This window comes from Chelonia mydas, chromosome 26 (assembly GCF_015237465.2).
Source record: "Chelonia mydas isolate rCheMyd1 chromosome 26, rCheMyd1.pri.v2, whole genome shotgun sequence".
NCBI lineage: Eukaryota > Metazoa > Chordata > Testudines > Cheloniidae > Chelonia > Chelonia mydas.
Genome location: NC_057859.1, coordinates 868,626 through 882,606, shown reverse-complemented (window position 1 = coordinate 882,606; position 13,981 = coordinate 868,626). Strand labels below are relative to the sequence as shown.

Sequence of the window (13,981 nt, the reverse complement as noted above, 5' to 3'; positions counted from 1 at the left end):
AAACAGCCATCTAGTGTCTTGTCTACACAGAGAGTTGCAGTGCTTTAAACTAAGGTGTGCATTTAAACCAATTCTGCTAAACAGGAACAAACCTTTGTGTGGACACACTGATTTCACTTTATGTGGCTTATTGCAGTTTAGCATAAGTCAGTTGGGGACAAAGTTAAGCTGAACTGCAGTAAACTACTCTTAAACCCAAATGTCGTCTACACAAGGGGTGGAACCAGCTTAACTAAAATCAGTTTATTTAACTGGTACACGTTTTGTGCAAATAAGGCCTTGTATTATTTTTCCTCACTTCTTCCTTTACTCCTCCCATTTCTTTTCACAGCCTCAGTTGATAAATCCTGGAATAGGTGGATTTCACAGCCTTGGGAGGAGATACCTATTGGCTCCCTAGCTTTTCCTAACAGGAGGTTGCTGGATTTTGTAATTTTAGAATTTTGTCCCTGCAGCAATTCCACATGCTGCAAGAGTGGGAGTGGAGAAAGAAAGCTCTTTGGGGGCCCTGCCGTTTACCCCTTCATCTGCTGCTCTCAGATGAGTCTCCTTAGTGATACTCTGTGCTAACAGAGACTACTTCCTTCCTCCAGGTTCTCAAGGACTCCATTTAATTCTCCCCTTGTTCCTTTTTATTTCACCATTCTCCACATCACTCGTTTTAGAGATCCCATCACTCCAGCTGCTTGACTCTGGCCTGCAAATTCAACACTACATCAGCATGCTCTCTACTCCAGTTTCTGCTGCTTAGCCCTTTCCTCAAAGTCAACGACATCTCCCATTATGGGCAGCAGCTTAGAGCCGATACCAGTTCTGAAAGGCGCTGGGCTCTGTTGGAAGCTGTCATGCCAGCCTTGGTAGCAGGAAGGGTCTTCCCTCTAGGCAGCTATCTTGTCTCCTTGACAACCTCTTGAGTTTCTAGGCTGCCATACTTCTTTGTAAAGTGGTTTTAAAAACAGGGATTCCTGTGAGGGTCCAGTCATTGGACCCTCTCTGGAAGACGTTGTGTTGTACTATAGCCAACCTGTACTGTTAAAAAATCTCAAGTTAGGCCCCAAAATCTTGAAATTGGCTTAAAGATTGTGAGATTTAGAACCTTGTGGTTCATTTGTCCTTGCTTTCTGGGTTTTGAACCTTTGGGGTACTCAGGGTCACATTTTCCAGCTTTTCTCTACAACCATGAAGACTAGAAGCTTAGTTTACCTGAATCTGAGATTCTCATGTCACAACATTTCCAGGAGCTGGGGCTTCAAGAAAAAAACCTTATATATTGTAAGATTGGTGATAAAATCATGAGAGTTTGCAGCTCTGGGTGGGGCCCAATGGAGGTGGATTCTGTACCTTCTCACTCGAAGTTGAGAGTTCAAGCCTCCAGCCCTGGCATCAACCCACCAGTGAGTGCCTTTACTTGTATTTCCACTGGCCCTGTCTGAAACACCATCAGTGCTCACGGCTGTCTTCTGGATCCCCACTGAAATAAAAATGCAAAGCAAAAAGCCAGCAATGCAAAATGGGACTGAGCAAGTACCCAGAATAGGAGCCTAATTATTACATACATGTTGCAACACAGATCTGAGCCATCTTAAAAGGAATATTTTCACCCTTTAATTTGAAAAAAATTTCAAGGTGTACACTCCCCCTAAGTGACAGGTTTCAGAGTGTACACTCCCCCTAAGTATGGCTCTGCCCGAGTCCTGATGGGTAAGACCTGCAAAGCTTTGACATGATGACCAGAGTTTAACATGTGACCTTCAGCTACTGACCCTGAAAATATCCCCCTTTCCAGAGAGGGCCATACTTTGCTGTTTCACGAAATCCAAATTGGTTTTGCCAGCCCAAAGATTAAATAATCCCACCAGAAAGGAACTCATCACAAAGCGCTTTGTCTCCATGCGTGAGCCCTGTCACCCTTGCATAAATTGAGAGCAGAATGTATTTTATTTTTAACCCCGGAAAGATTATTTGAGATTTCATTCTGTTACACTTTCCCCAATGACAAGACCATTCATCTTCCTGTGATTTTGTATTCATGCCTAGCCACACTGCTAATTCATAGGCCTTCTTTTAATAACATTATAAACTTCAAAATGAATCTTGTACATCCAACAGAAAATTAACTTTAGTTATTCAGATGCCTGTTAACAACTTGCTAAATGGTACAATCCTTACAAGAGACTATGCAGCTGCAGGCCTTTGCTGGACGTCCCTTAAGCAATGTTAGGGAAAAAACAAAGAAGTTTATTCAATCAATGTGAACCTCCTGTCTTCATTTCTGGGTTTCACTAAGAATAAAAGATAATATGACCCCATGAAATATAACAATACAAAACATAGCACCAAAAGCAACGAGAAGTGTCTTAAATAGGAGTTCATTTCTGTGCATCAGGAAAGCGCTGCTGTTGAAAAGCTATTTTCCATAACGCTAAGTGTAAGGGTTGGATCGCCTTCGTTTCAGCCTGTGCTTCGATCATCATTTAAGCAAAATGCAAGTGCTGATTTATGGTGATTTGTATGTGGTGCTGAAAGATGTGTTGCACCTCAGAATCTCTTACAGCCAGCACGTTACTTTGAACAAACAATCTTAAACTAAGGGCCACAGTCCACAAAATAAAATAATCCAAGTTTCACAGCTCTGACAGTGGCACAGCTCACTCCTAATTCAGGAGGGAAATAATGGATTTGCCCTTAGGCTCAGAGCTTGGAGCCCTGCTTTTGGCTTCAGTCAAAGACGTAGCTTCCAGGCTTCCCACAAAGCACTGGAGAATATACTGAAAGGAACGAGTCTTTTCAATGTCTCTGTTTCTTTGTTTCATGGCTTGAAAGGGGAACAGAGATGATGGAGCTTGTGGGAATTATTCCTTGATTCCCCCAGCTAGGAAAGGTGCAGCCGGGAAATCAGCTTTCAAATTGGTAGCCAGCTTTTGGCTCACTCACAGGCTTCTCGCTCTTCATTCCAGACGGCCAGTTTTTTCCACTTTCAGTCCCCTCCCTTGCCTCCAGGATCAAAGTCTCACAACTGAAACAGCTCAGAACCTTATCCAAGTTTATCGTACCACCTGCTAGAAGGGCCAACACGCCATGCAGGGAGACCGAACTCTGCACTTGCCGATCCTAGAACATCGGTGTGTGAGAGCCTTGGACCCATGACTTTGCTAGGGCTGAACCTCTATGTCCAACTTCCAAGCCACAGGTCAGGTCACCGTATTCTCTAGGAGCAAGGGAATGCACGGCGGCAAGAATCTCACACAGAGACCACGCCCCTGGTGCAAAAGGGTCAGTTACCAAATGAGAGTAAACTCAGATGTAGTTAGCACTATTGTAGCACTGGAACTGTAGCAGGGCAGCCTCACCTCGAGTGGATCCTTGTGACAGGCCATGGCACCACCAGTATGCCTGCCTCAGTTTCCCCTTCACAGTCTGTGTCCATTTGAAACCCCATTCTTGGACATAATTTATTCAGGTACACAGGAAATAATCTGCAGAACCCTCAGGATAAAACCAGTCTTCCCCAAACACTAAAGGACAACAGACTCACAACAGTTATCCCTACCCCTGGCGGGGACATCATTTCCAGCTCAGCCTCCCAAGAATCTGTCTCCAGCCTGGTGCCACTCTTGGACCCTGTTCCAGGGCCTCGCTCTCTCGGCCATCCACGTGAGAGTTCCCAGATCCACTTCTTTCCCATAGCTCCTCTTCTCCCATGGCCCCAGGTCAGGTCCCCTGAACAAGGGCTCCCTGCACTGATCCACCCCACAGGCCTCCTCACCTGAGAGTCCTACTCCTGCTCAGGGAAACCTCCCTCCAGGACAAACCCCTTCTCCTTAGGCTCCGTTTCCCACAGCCCTCCACTCAGGCCTGCTGCAAGGGGGCTTCCCACAGCACTCTACGTACCCGGGCATCGCTGGCTGTGAATCCAACCCCTGCTGCTGGGAGCCACCCTCCAGCATCAACCCTCTTGTTTTGGGCTCAGCTTTCCTTAACTAGGCTGGCTCTTCATGTCCCCAGGAGCCTCTGCATGAGCTCTCCTAGGACTCAGTGGGTTTCCCCAGCCGGGGCCAGTCCTCACCAATAACATTCTTCACCTTTTGTTCTCCCCAGCAGCTCTCTGATCCAGCTCTTCTGTGTGGCTCCTGCCTCTCTCCTCTCCTCATCCGGCAGCCCCCCACCCTTCTCTGTCTCCAGCAGCTCTCCCCTGCTGCTTTCCTGTCTCCGAGTCTCTCCTCTCCTCCTTAGGCAGCTCTCCCCTGACATTATCTGTCTCCTTTTCTTACAGTCCAGGTGCCTCCTCTTAAACCCAGTTGGGACTGGGAGGCAGCTGATGAATCTCACGTACACCGGACCCTGCTCCCTGTTAAATGGGGAAATCACCCTATGCCAGGAACCAACAGACCTGTCCTACCTTATGGACTAATGAACTGGGACCTAGAATTCTGAGTGTGCCGGTCTCCCATTCCCAAAGCAGCATCACGGAGGAATGTGGTGTCAACCGCAATGTCCATTATCAGAACAGGACACTTGAGCATGTTCTGAGGCTGTGTCCATAGCTGCTTTATTTACAAGCTGATATTGTTCAGGCTAAAACAGAAAGGGCTGCTACAGTCTGGGTAGTTTTCCATGGACTGAGAGTATAAAACCCAGAGAGTGATGAGGAAGGGGGCATTGGTCACTGCCTTTAATTGGCTTCTCTTCCCCCCCCCCCCCCACCACCACCGCAAGTTGTGGGTCTCCTGGGTGTAAAGCCTATTGACTCTCAGGTCAACACTTCTTGGATTTAATAATGTTCCCAGTCCTGGGTTAGTCTTTGTCTGCTCATCTGATGCCATCCACGCTGGCTCCCACCACCAGGAGAGAGACAGAAACTTCCTCTGACAACTGGACCCGGGTTCCAGCCCAGCCTTCCACCCTGACCTCTGAACTCTTCCTGTGAGAGGATGGATCCACAGCTTGAGCCTGAAGCTGACAACTACCAGCACCTACCCACTTTTAAAATAAAAGTTTATTTTCCCCTTTATGTTTTATTAAGTCATTTTCCCACAGACAAACCAGCAGTTTTGTAAGTCAGCTGAGTATGGTTGGTTGCCACCCAAATAATATTTTCATCATCATTTAAGAAAAGAATTCTAGAAGGAAAGCTGGTTTTGTAACATGCAATCCCACCCCATCCCCCCTCACGTGTAAGGAGAGAGAGAGACTTTTTGTCCGTCCCCCCCCAAAATGCCTAAGTAATGTAGGGACACAATTGAAAGTCAATATAACTTATTATTATTTATATTATTGTAGTGTAAGAGCCCCAGTCATGGCCCAAGACCCCACAGTGCTAGGCACTGTTCAAAGCCAGAACAAAAAGGCAGTGCTTAAGTATAAGCTTCATGCTAATATGTCACTTAAGTACTTTTGAAAACCCCATCCAGAAAGTTTATATCACGTGTGTGATTATTAAGGAGTCCAACCATGAGAAAGAACCCTGGACCTCTTAGCAATATCCATGAGATGCATCTAATCATCACAGCCAGGACACCAACCAGGCACCAGTTCATTTGGGCATTTTATCATTTAACGACACAGGGGTGTGTATACAAGAGTATGATGGGATCATGCCCTTAGCCATGTCCAGGCACAATTGCAGGCTGCAGACATGCAGACTTTGCAGTAGTCTGACTTAGGTTTCAGGGACTTTCTTGCCTCCAGTTATGGAGGTAGCAGCCTGACAGCTCACAACTGCAGTAGACTAACCTCAAAAATGACAACCCCTATGAGGGATGCATCATGCATGATGACTTTGTGCCATGTGATGAACTAACAAGAGGATTCCGCTCAGACAGGAATGGAGGGGGATGCACACAGGGACCTTGCTTTAGAAACCCTGTAGAGTGTGGTAACTCAGGATAGCAACATCTCTGCTCTTCCTGTCTCTATTGCTGCTAAAGAAGAAATTGTAGTCACCCAACACTAATTCCTTTACGCCAAACAGTTTATAGCTAGATGGAAATTTCAGTTAAAAGCGTTGCACAAGATATGCACATTATTAGAAGTATTTAGGCTTTCAAACGGAGCATTTTTCTTTAATTTCTGTGTAATTATTCCACATGAGTTAAAGCATATATTAAAGCTTTCACCAGGAACTATAAAAAATATGTAGAGTACAAAAAAGTGATGTACTGATAACTTATCTGCTAGTTCACAATCTGAGCTTCAAAAAAAAAAAAAAAAAAGCAGCCTCTATCCTTTACGCTTCTTTCATAGATACCAACCATTTCAGCTCCCTTGTTTCACTGTCTGTAGCATTCCTTACAAGGCATATGGTGCTCTTTGCAATATGTTTTGATCTCATTTCTTATGCTTCCTCAGGCAATTCATGTCTTAATAGCATCTCTCCTCCCCTTCAATAAGCGTAGTCGCCGACTAGGGCTGCCTGCCATACTTCTTAACTGTACCTAATAGTACAAACGGGACCAGGAAGAAAGTACGAATGGATTTCTCCCCATCCCAACCTCTGCCCCAAAGCATACAAAAAGATTCCATAGTCTCTGTCAGTCTTAAACGGGGCCCATTCCCTATTTACAGGTGACGGGGAAATCCGGATGAAAACTAAATTTGTCAAGTCAAGTCATGATTGACTTTAAATTTCAGAGCCTGTGACCTTTTCAAATTGTGACCTAGTCCCAGCCTGCGACCTTCTCGAATTACTTTCAGCTGAAATATGAAGCGCACATTTAAAAGAAAAGGTCAATGACCACTCAGTATGCCAAAGACACCAGGTTTGTTTTACAAAAAAAATTAAAACAACAAAAGGCTGCCTAATAATTGGGTTGTGTAAATTCAGTGCTTTTTCGGATGAAGGTCTAATGGCTGCTTAAGGAATGGAGCATATTTTCATAAGCATCAGATAATGGCAAATATTATCCTCCACATTATTTAAAGGTCAGCTGGAAAATGATGTTGATCCTATACAGTTGGAAAGGCCTGTGTCATCAGAGATGTAAAGCTGAAACAGGCGTTGCTTCCTTGAAACCTTTTCCCTTCGTATCATCTGGAAGACCAAGCATTTACTTTCAGAATTACAAGAGGTAGGATACACTCCAGGAAGTTTTTGGAAAGTGTAGGGGACAATTTCCTGGTGCAAGTGCTGGAGGAACCAATTAGGGGCAGAGCTCTTGACCTGCTGCTCACAAACCGGGAAGAATTAGTAGGGGAAGCCAAAGTGGATGGGAACCTGGGAGGCAGTGACATGAGGCATGAGATGGTCGAGTTCAGGATCCTGACACAGGGAAGAAAGGAGAGCAGCACAATACGGACCCTGGACTTCAGAAAAGCAGACTGACTCCCTCCGGGAACTGATGGGCAGGGTCCCCTGGTAGAATAACATAAGGGGGAAAGGAGTCCAGGAGAGCTGGCTGTATTTTCAAGAATCCTTATTGAGGTTACAGAGACAAACCATCCCGATGTGTAGAAAGAATAGTAAATATGGCAGGCGACCAGCTTGGCTTAACAGTGAAATCCTTGCTGATCTTAAACACAAAAAAGAGGCTTACAAGAAGTGGAAGATTGGACAAATGACCAGGGAAAAGTATAAAAATATTGCTTGGGCATGCAGGAGTGAAATCAGGAAGGCCAAATCACACCTGGAGTTGCAGCTAGCAAGAGATGTTAAGAGTAACAAGAAGGGTTTCTTCAGGTATGTTAGCAACAAGAAGAAAGTGAAGGAAAGTGTGGGCCCCTTATTGAATGAGGGAGGCAACCTAGTGACAGAGGATGTGGAAAAAGCTTATGTACTCAATGCTTTTTTTGCCTCTGTCTTCACGAACCAGGTCAGCTCCCCGACTACTGCACTGAGCAGCAGAGCATGGGGAGGAGGTGACCAGCCCTCTGTGGAGAAAGAAGTGGTTCGGGACTATTTAGTAAAGCTGGACATGCACAAGTCCACGGGGCCGGATGCGCTGCATCCGAGAGTGCCAAAAGAGCTGGTGATGTGATTGCAGAGCCATTGGCCATTATCTTTGAAAACTCATGGAGATCGGGGGAAGTCCCGGACGACTGGAAAAAGGCTAATGTAGTGCCCATCTTTAAAAAAGGGAAGGAGCATGATCCTGGGAACTACAGGCCAGTCAGCCTCACCTCAGGCCCTGGAAAAATCATGGAGCATGTCCTCAAGGAATCAATTCTGAAGCACTTAGAGGAGAGGAAAGTGATCAGGAACAGTCAGCATAGATTCACAAAGGGCAAGTCATGCCTGACTAATCTAATTGCCTTCTATGACAAGATAACTGGTTTTGTGGATGAGGGGAAAGCGGTGGACGTGTTGTTCCTTGACTTTAGCAAAGCTTTTGACACGGTCTACCACAGTATTCTTGCCAGCAAGTTAAAGAAGTATGGGCTGGATGAATGGACTATAAGGTGGATAGAAAGCTGGCTAGATTGTTGGGCTCAACAGGTAGTGATCAATGGCTCCATGTCTCGTTGGCAGCCAGTATTGAGCGGAGTGCCCCGAAGGTCAGTCCTGGGGCCGGTTTTGTTCAATATCTTCATAAATGATCTGGAGGATGGTGTGGATTGCACCCTCAGCAAGTTTGCAGATGACATGAAACTGGGAGGAGTGGTAGATATGCTGGAGGGCAGGGATAGGATACAGAGGGACCTAGAAAAATTGGAGGATTGGGCCAAAAGAAATCTCATGAGGTTCAATAAGGATAAGTGCAGGGTCCTGCACTTAGGACGGAAGAATCCAATGCACCGCTACAGACTAGGGACTGAATGGCTCGGCAGCAGTTCTGCAGAAAAGGACCTAGGGGTTACAGTGGACGAGAAGCTGGATATGAGTCAACAGTGTGCCCTTGTTGCCAAGAAGGCCAATGGCATTTTGGGTTGTATAAGTAGGGGCACTGCCAGCAGATCGAAGGACGTGATCGTTCCCCTCTATTCGACACTGGTGAGGCCTCATCTGGAGTACTGTGTCCAGTTTTGGGCCCCACACTACAAGAAGGATGTGGAAAAATTGGAAAGAGTCCAGCGGAGGGCAACAAAAATGATTAGAGGACTGGAACACATGACTTATGAGGAGAGGCTGAGAGAACTGGGGATGTTTAGTCTACGGAAGAGAAGAATGAGGGGGGATTTGCTAGCTGCTTTCAACTACCTGAAGGGGGGTTCCAAAGAGGATGGATCTAGACTGTTCTCAGTGGTAACGGATGATGGAACAAGGAGTAATGGTCTCAAGTTGCAGTGGGGGAGGTTTAGGTTGAATATTAGGAAAAACTTTTTCCCAAGGAGGGTGGTGAAGCACTGGAATGCGTTACCTAGGGAGGTGTTGGAATCTCCTTCCTTAGAAGTTTTTAAGGTCAGGCTTGACAAAGCCCTGGCTGGGATGATTTAATTGGGGATTGATCCTGTTTTGAGCAGGGGGTTGGACTAGATGACCTCCTGAGGTCCCTTCCAACCCTGATATTCTATGATTCTCTAGAGTCACACAAATAGACCATTTTCTCTGCAAGGAGGCCAAGGTACCCTTTTTGGTAACATATGTTTTTACAGAGAAACATAACTGGGCTCCAGTAATATCATATTCAAATAACTGCATTTTTAATATTCATTAAAGTCACTATGCCGTGACATCAGTAACACTACCATCAAGCTGAAATGAGCGGGATACAGCTGTGTCCTGGACATCGTAATGATGTTATCAAGCTGCCTTCAAGAGACGGTCTAAATATCTCAACTCTGTGATACAAAGGACTGGATAATATCTGAGCAGGGACAAGCATATTCCTCCTTGGAAGGCCTGGGAGAGGACAATCTTAACAGACTGAAACAAGTTCTGTTGTGCGGGAACAACACTCTGAGCTTAGAAGAGCCAAAGGATACCTAAGGGAAGCAAAATTGTCACATGGTGATCACCTAATGGAGAGATGGGGGATATGATGTATTACATAGCCACAGAGCATAGAGACTCACAGGGTGTGTAGGACAAGGGCAGGCACAGAGCTGTCAGAGCAAAGTCAGGCTGGTTTCTTATTAGCAGGAGAAAACAGGAAGTCAAATGGGCTTCAGAAGCAAAAAGGGTGAGCACCTGGATGCTGAGCAATGTGCAGGGAAGGGTTAGGATGGAGGCACCAAGGGATGACGTGAGAGACCCCAGGAAGGCACTTTCAACAAGACCCAGATCTGAAGAACGGATTGTTTCACAGGAAGAAATATTTTTAGTGTGATGTCCATGGCTTTTGCTGCCCAGCTCCCATGAATATTAAATCTCCCACACCGAACTGTTTGTGCCCAGTGATCTAAACTAGAAAGAGAGAGATAGCAATGAGGGCAAATCAAAATGGACCTAAGTGAAAGGATCTTGAGATGGGCAAAGAGAAGCTGTCACAGCCAAGTACAGAGAGAATTGCCAAGACACTGAGGTTCATCCAAAGGCCATAAGGGAGAGTGGAATAAGGGTTACAGGACACACTAGAATGGAAATTGCTCACTGACGTGTATTTCTTCCTTCCTCGTTTTCATTTGACTAGTTACTCTCCCCCATGAATCTCTCTCTAGCTGCCTCTCTCACACAGTGCTTCCCTCTGCTGTCACTTGTTCTCTCCCTGATGTTTTTTCCCCTGGCGTGAGAAAGTTGTGCACAAATATCATCTGAATGTATGGAACCCGAAAGGACTTCAATCCAGACTGACGGTGGAACAGTTACAGAACTTTAACCATCACAATTAAAGAGCAGGTTTTACTACCCCAAATTCAAAGGGAACTAGACTGAAAGTGCCATCATCCACGTAGTCATTATCCTTTCAGTCGTTTCCACTGCAGTTCACCAGCCAACAAGCTAAAGGTGTTTCAGGCAGCGTGATCTGGCTCTGAATGCACACTAGAGGTGTGTTGTGAGGGTGTCTCTGTTTTAGAAATGACCCAAAAAAAGTAAAAACTAAAAATTCAATTACTGGCAGGTCATATTTTCTGTATCATTTATGGAAAACTGTTTCAAGTAACTCAGCATTTCAGCTACCCCAACTCTTACCTCTGAAGCTGTTACAGGAGTACATGCCTTTGCACCGGGGCACCAATTCACAAAGCAGCGCAGAATAAGGCTCTGAAACATACTCACGTTTTCTGATCGGAGCTTCTTGGCCGGGCAGCCTCCGTCTATGGGATGTAGCATGTAGTAAAGTCTGACTTTGCTCGCGTGTTTCCGACTCTGTGAAGGAAGAGCAAAAACTGGTGAGGCAACAATCAAAACATTCTTACTGGACAGCAGAGAGAACCAAAACATGAATGAGATTTATCAGTCCCCTTGATAAATACCAATCATGTGATGCGAAAGGAGGAAACCCTTAGTGAATAACTCAGAGAACATTTCACAGGGCTTTCACCAAGGCTGAGGAACAGAGTTTAATCCTGGAAATATTGTAAAGCCATCAGATATAGAGATAAGTGGTACAACTTCATCTTGAATGCTGCATTCAGTCCTGGTTGCCCAGCTCCATGAAGATAGAGCAGAAATGGAAAAGGTTCAGAGAATGGCAACACAAATTATTAAAGGGAAAGAAAGATTTCCATCCCAGGGGAGATTTAATAACAAAGGATTAGACATTTATATGAACAACTGGAACATCCGTAATTGCTGTACTTAAGATAGGATAAAAATGTATAAGGGATATAAAACCTAATGCTCCAGGAAACATGTAAACCAATAACTGCATAGGGTTAGGGCAAAACTTCCCCTATGGGCAAAAAGAAAAGGAGTACTTGTGGCACCTTAGAGACTAACCAATTTATTAGTCTCTAAGGTGCCACAAGTCCTCCTTTTCTTTTTGCGAATACAGACTAACACGGCTGCTACTCTGAAACCTATGGGCAAATTAGCAGATAATTGTGCATTATAGAGCTTTTATGCCTTCCTCTGAAGCATCTGGTGCTGTCCACTGCCAGAAACAGCATACTGGACTAGATGGACCTTGGTCTGAGCTAGCATAGGAATCCTGATTCTCCTTCTCTCCTTTTTTTAGTGGTAGTCTCAGATAAACCTTGCCCAATACTCGGAAAATCTGGGAGGTTGACTGTTCCTGGAACTAAGCTCCACTGGCAGGGAAAAGACCCAAATTAGTTCCATAGGTGTTAAAAAACCAAAAACCCAACACCCCTCCCCCCCCACTCCCAAAACCAATCCAAACATACTGCTTCCAAGTGCGAACGCTCTGTTTTGTTTGATAACAGCCCTCAACCTCTCAGGAAGTGGCAATAAAAGATTTGTGGACTTAAAGAAGAGAGACCCCAGTCACCCACAGGCCCAAGTTCCATGTGAGGCACTAACTGCTCCACAATACAATACGCTTGCCAGGTATGAACTCTTCCCAGGTTAGCAACTTAAGGGCTGTTTCCCCTCCCCCAAGAATATTTAGGACAGAGTGTTGAAGGGTGAAGGACCTGCTAGGTCCTCAGGTCAGTCAAATGCAAGTGATCAATACAGTACAGGTGCCGGTGGCACCAGGAAACCAGCATGCTGACCAGCTATGACACAGACCGGCAGTGACATGGTGCCTAAATACTCTGATAATGGGCACATGACAAAGGTGAGATGGTTAGAGAGAGAGAGAATAACAATTAGTCACTGTGACAGCATCTCTGCCAACTGTCTTAGGATAGCTTAGGAACAGAGCGAGTAGCATCGACATTCTGTAATATATACAACAAACAACATCCTCTGATGGCAAGAATTTAGCAGTATAAATATTCCAGTTTTTAATGGCCGAAAACAACACTTAGAAATAGGCTGAGAGCAGTTAAACTCCAGACCTGGTTATTTCAGTTTCAGTTACAAGAAAAGTGCCATTGAGGCAAAAAGAAACCTGGAAACAACAATTACTTTAGATTGCATCGAGAGTCAGTTTCATGCTATTTCTTGCATTAATAATTTTCCATTTTATGCAAAGTCATTACTTTGATTCAAACCGCATTTGTTTCATGCTTCTAGGAGTGAACCTCCCTCCTGGTTAATTAAACCCCTTGCCCCTTGGTGCTCCCAATTCTGCTAGAGACAAGACTCCTTCCCACATCTATTTTTATGTCTGACAGAACCCCAAGGCCTTCAAAGAGAAATGCTCTACAGCAGGGATGCAGAAGAGTCGTCTAATTTGTGACAGAGAGCACACTTTGTCTAATGCTTTAATAAATCTCTTACATTATCAAGTTCTTCTGGCAAAGTCATACATCCATCAAATATGTGTCTCCTTGAAATCATGTGTTAACCCAGAGCAAGGAACATAGGTCCACCCCAGCAGGATCTGCTGAACAGACACCTAAGCATTCCCAAATTATTCATACTGCAGGAAAGTTTCCAAAGGGCTCGTTTCTGTGCAGAAGGGACAGAAAACGTTTGGAGGGGCCTAGGTGGGATCATTCTTTTTCCAAGCTCATAGGAGGGAGCTCGTAAGTGCTAGTTCCACACGGTGTTCTGGACAGCTGAAAAGGGAAAATGAAATGTGCTCCGCACATTAGTAAAAATCCTGTGATTTTTAATATATCAAAGAGGGATTAAAGCTTCCATAGCAACAGCCCTAAGTTGCTGCAGACAAGTTTTCAGGGCCTCACTTAATCAGAATCCTTGTCTTCCTGTAGATCTAAGGGAAGAAGTCTGCAGCTAACAGACACGCATACAAAATCCAGACATGCACAGCAGCTGCTATTATGCAAACAAGTTTGCTATGAGTCTCCATTTTCGAGTGCCCTGCAGAACAACTGCACCACTATATTATAATTTCAGATCACAGATTTGCAATTTTAAAAAATTAAATTACCATTAATGAATGGCGGAAGAGTTTTTCCATCGTGCGAACGTGGAGCTAAATTTGTATGCGTAAATGTGACTCTGCATTTTAAGCAGGATCATGCAATAAATTAAAACAAACAAATAAAAAGAAGATGGAACAAATCTGTGAAGATAAATAGTGGAACGTATCTTTCCCCACCTTTTCTTCTTATAAGGTTTGAGAACATG

At 44.8% G+C, this 13,981-nt stretch overlaps 1 protein-coding gene across 17 annotated transcripts in view; it reads right to left on the bottom strand.

Moving 5' to 3' along the window:
- ZMAT4 (zinc finger matrin-type 4) overlaps positions 1–13,981 on the bottom strand; it is a 241,404-nt gene that overhangs the window by 84,878 nt on the left and 142,545 nt on the right. For all 17 annotated transcript variants that reach the window (XR_006287567.1, XR_006287569.1, XR_006287568.1 and 14 more), the window contains one exon: positions 11,093–11,182. Coding sequence is in view for 14 of the 17 variants with exons in the window: in XM_043536401.1 (XP_043392336.1) it covers positions 11,093–11,182 (90 nt within the window). In the remaining 3 variants the exon portion in view is untranslated. The remainder of the gene's footprint in view (positions 1–11,092; positions 11,183–13,981) is intronic.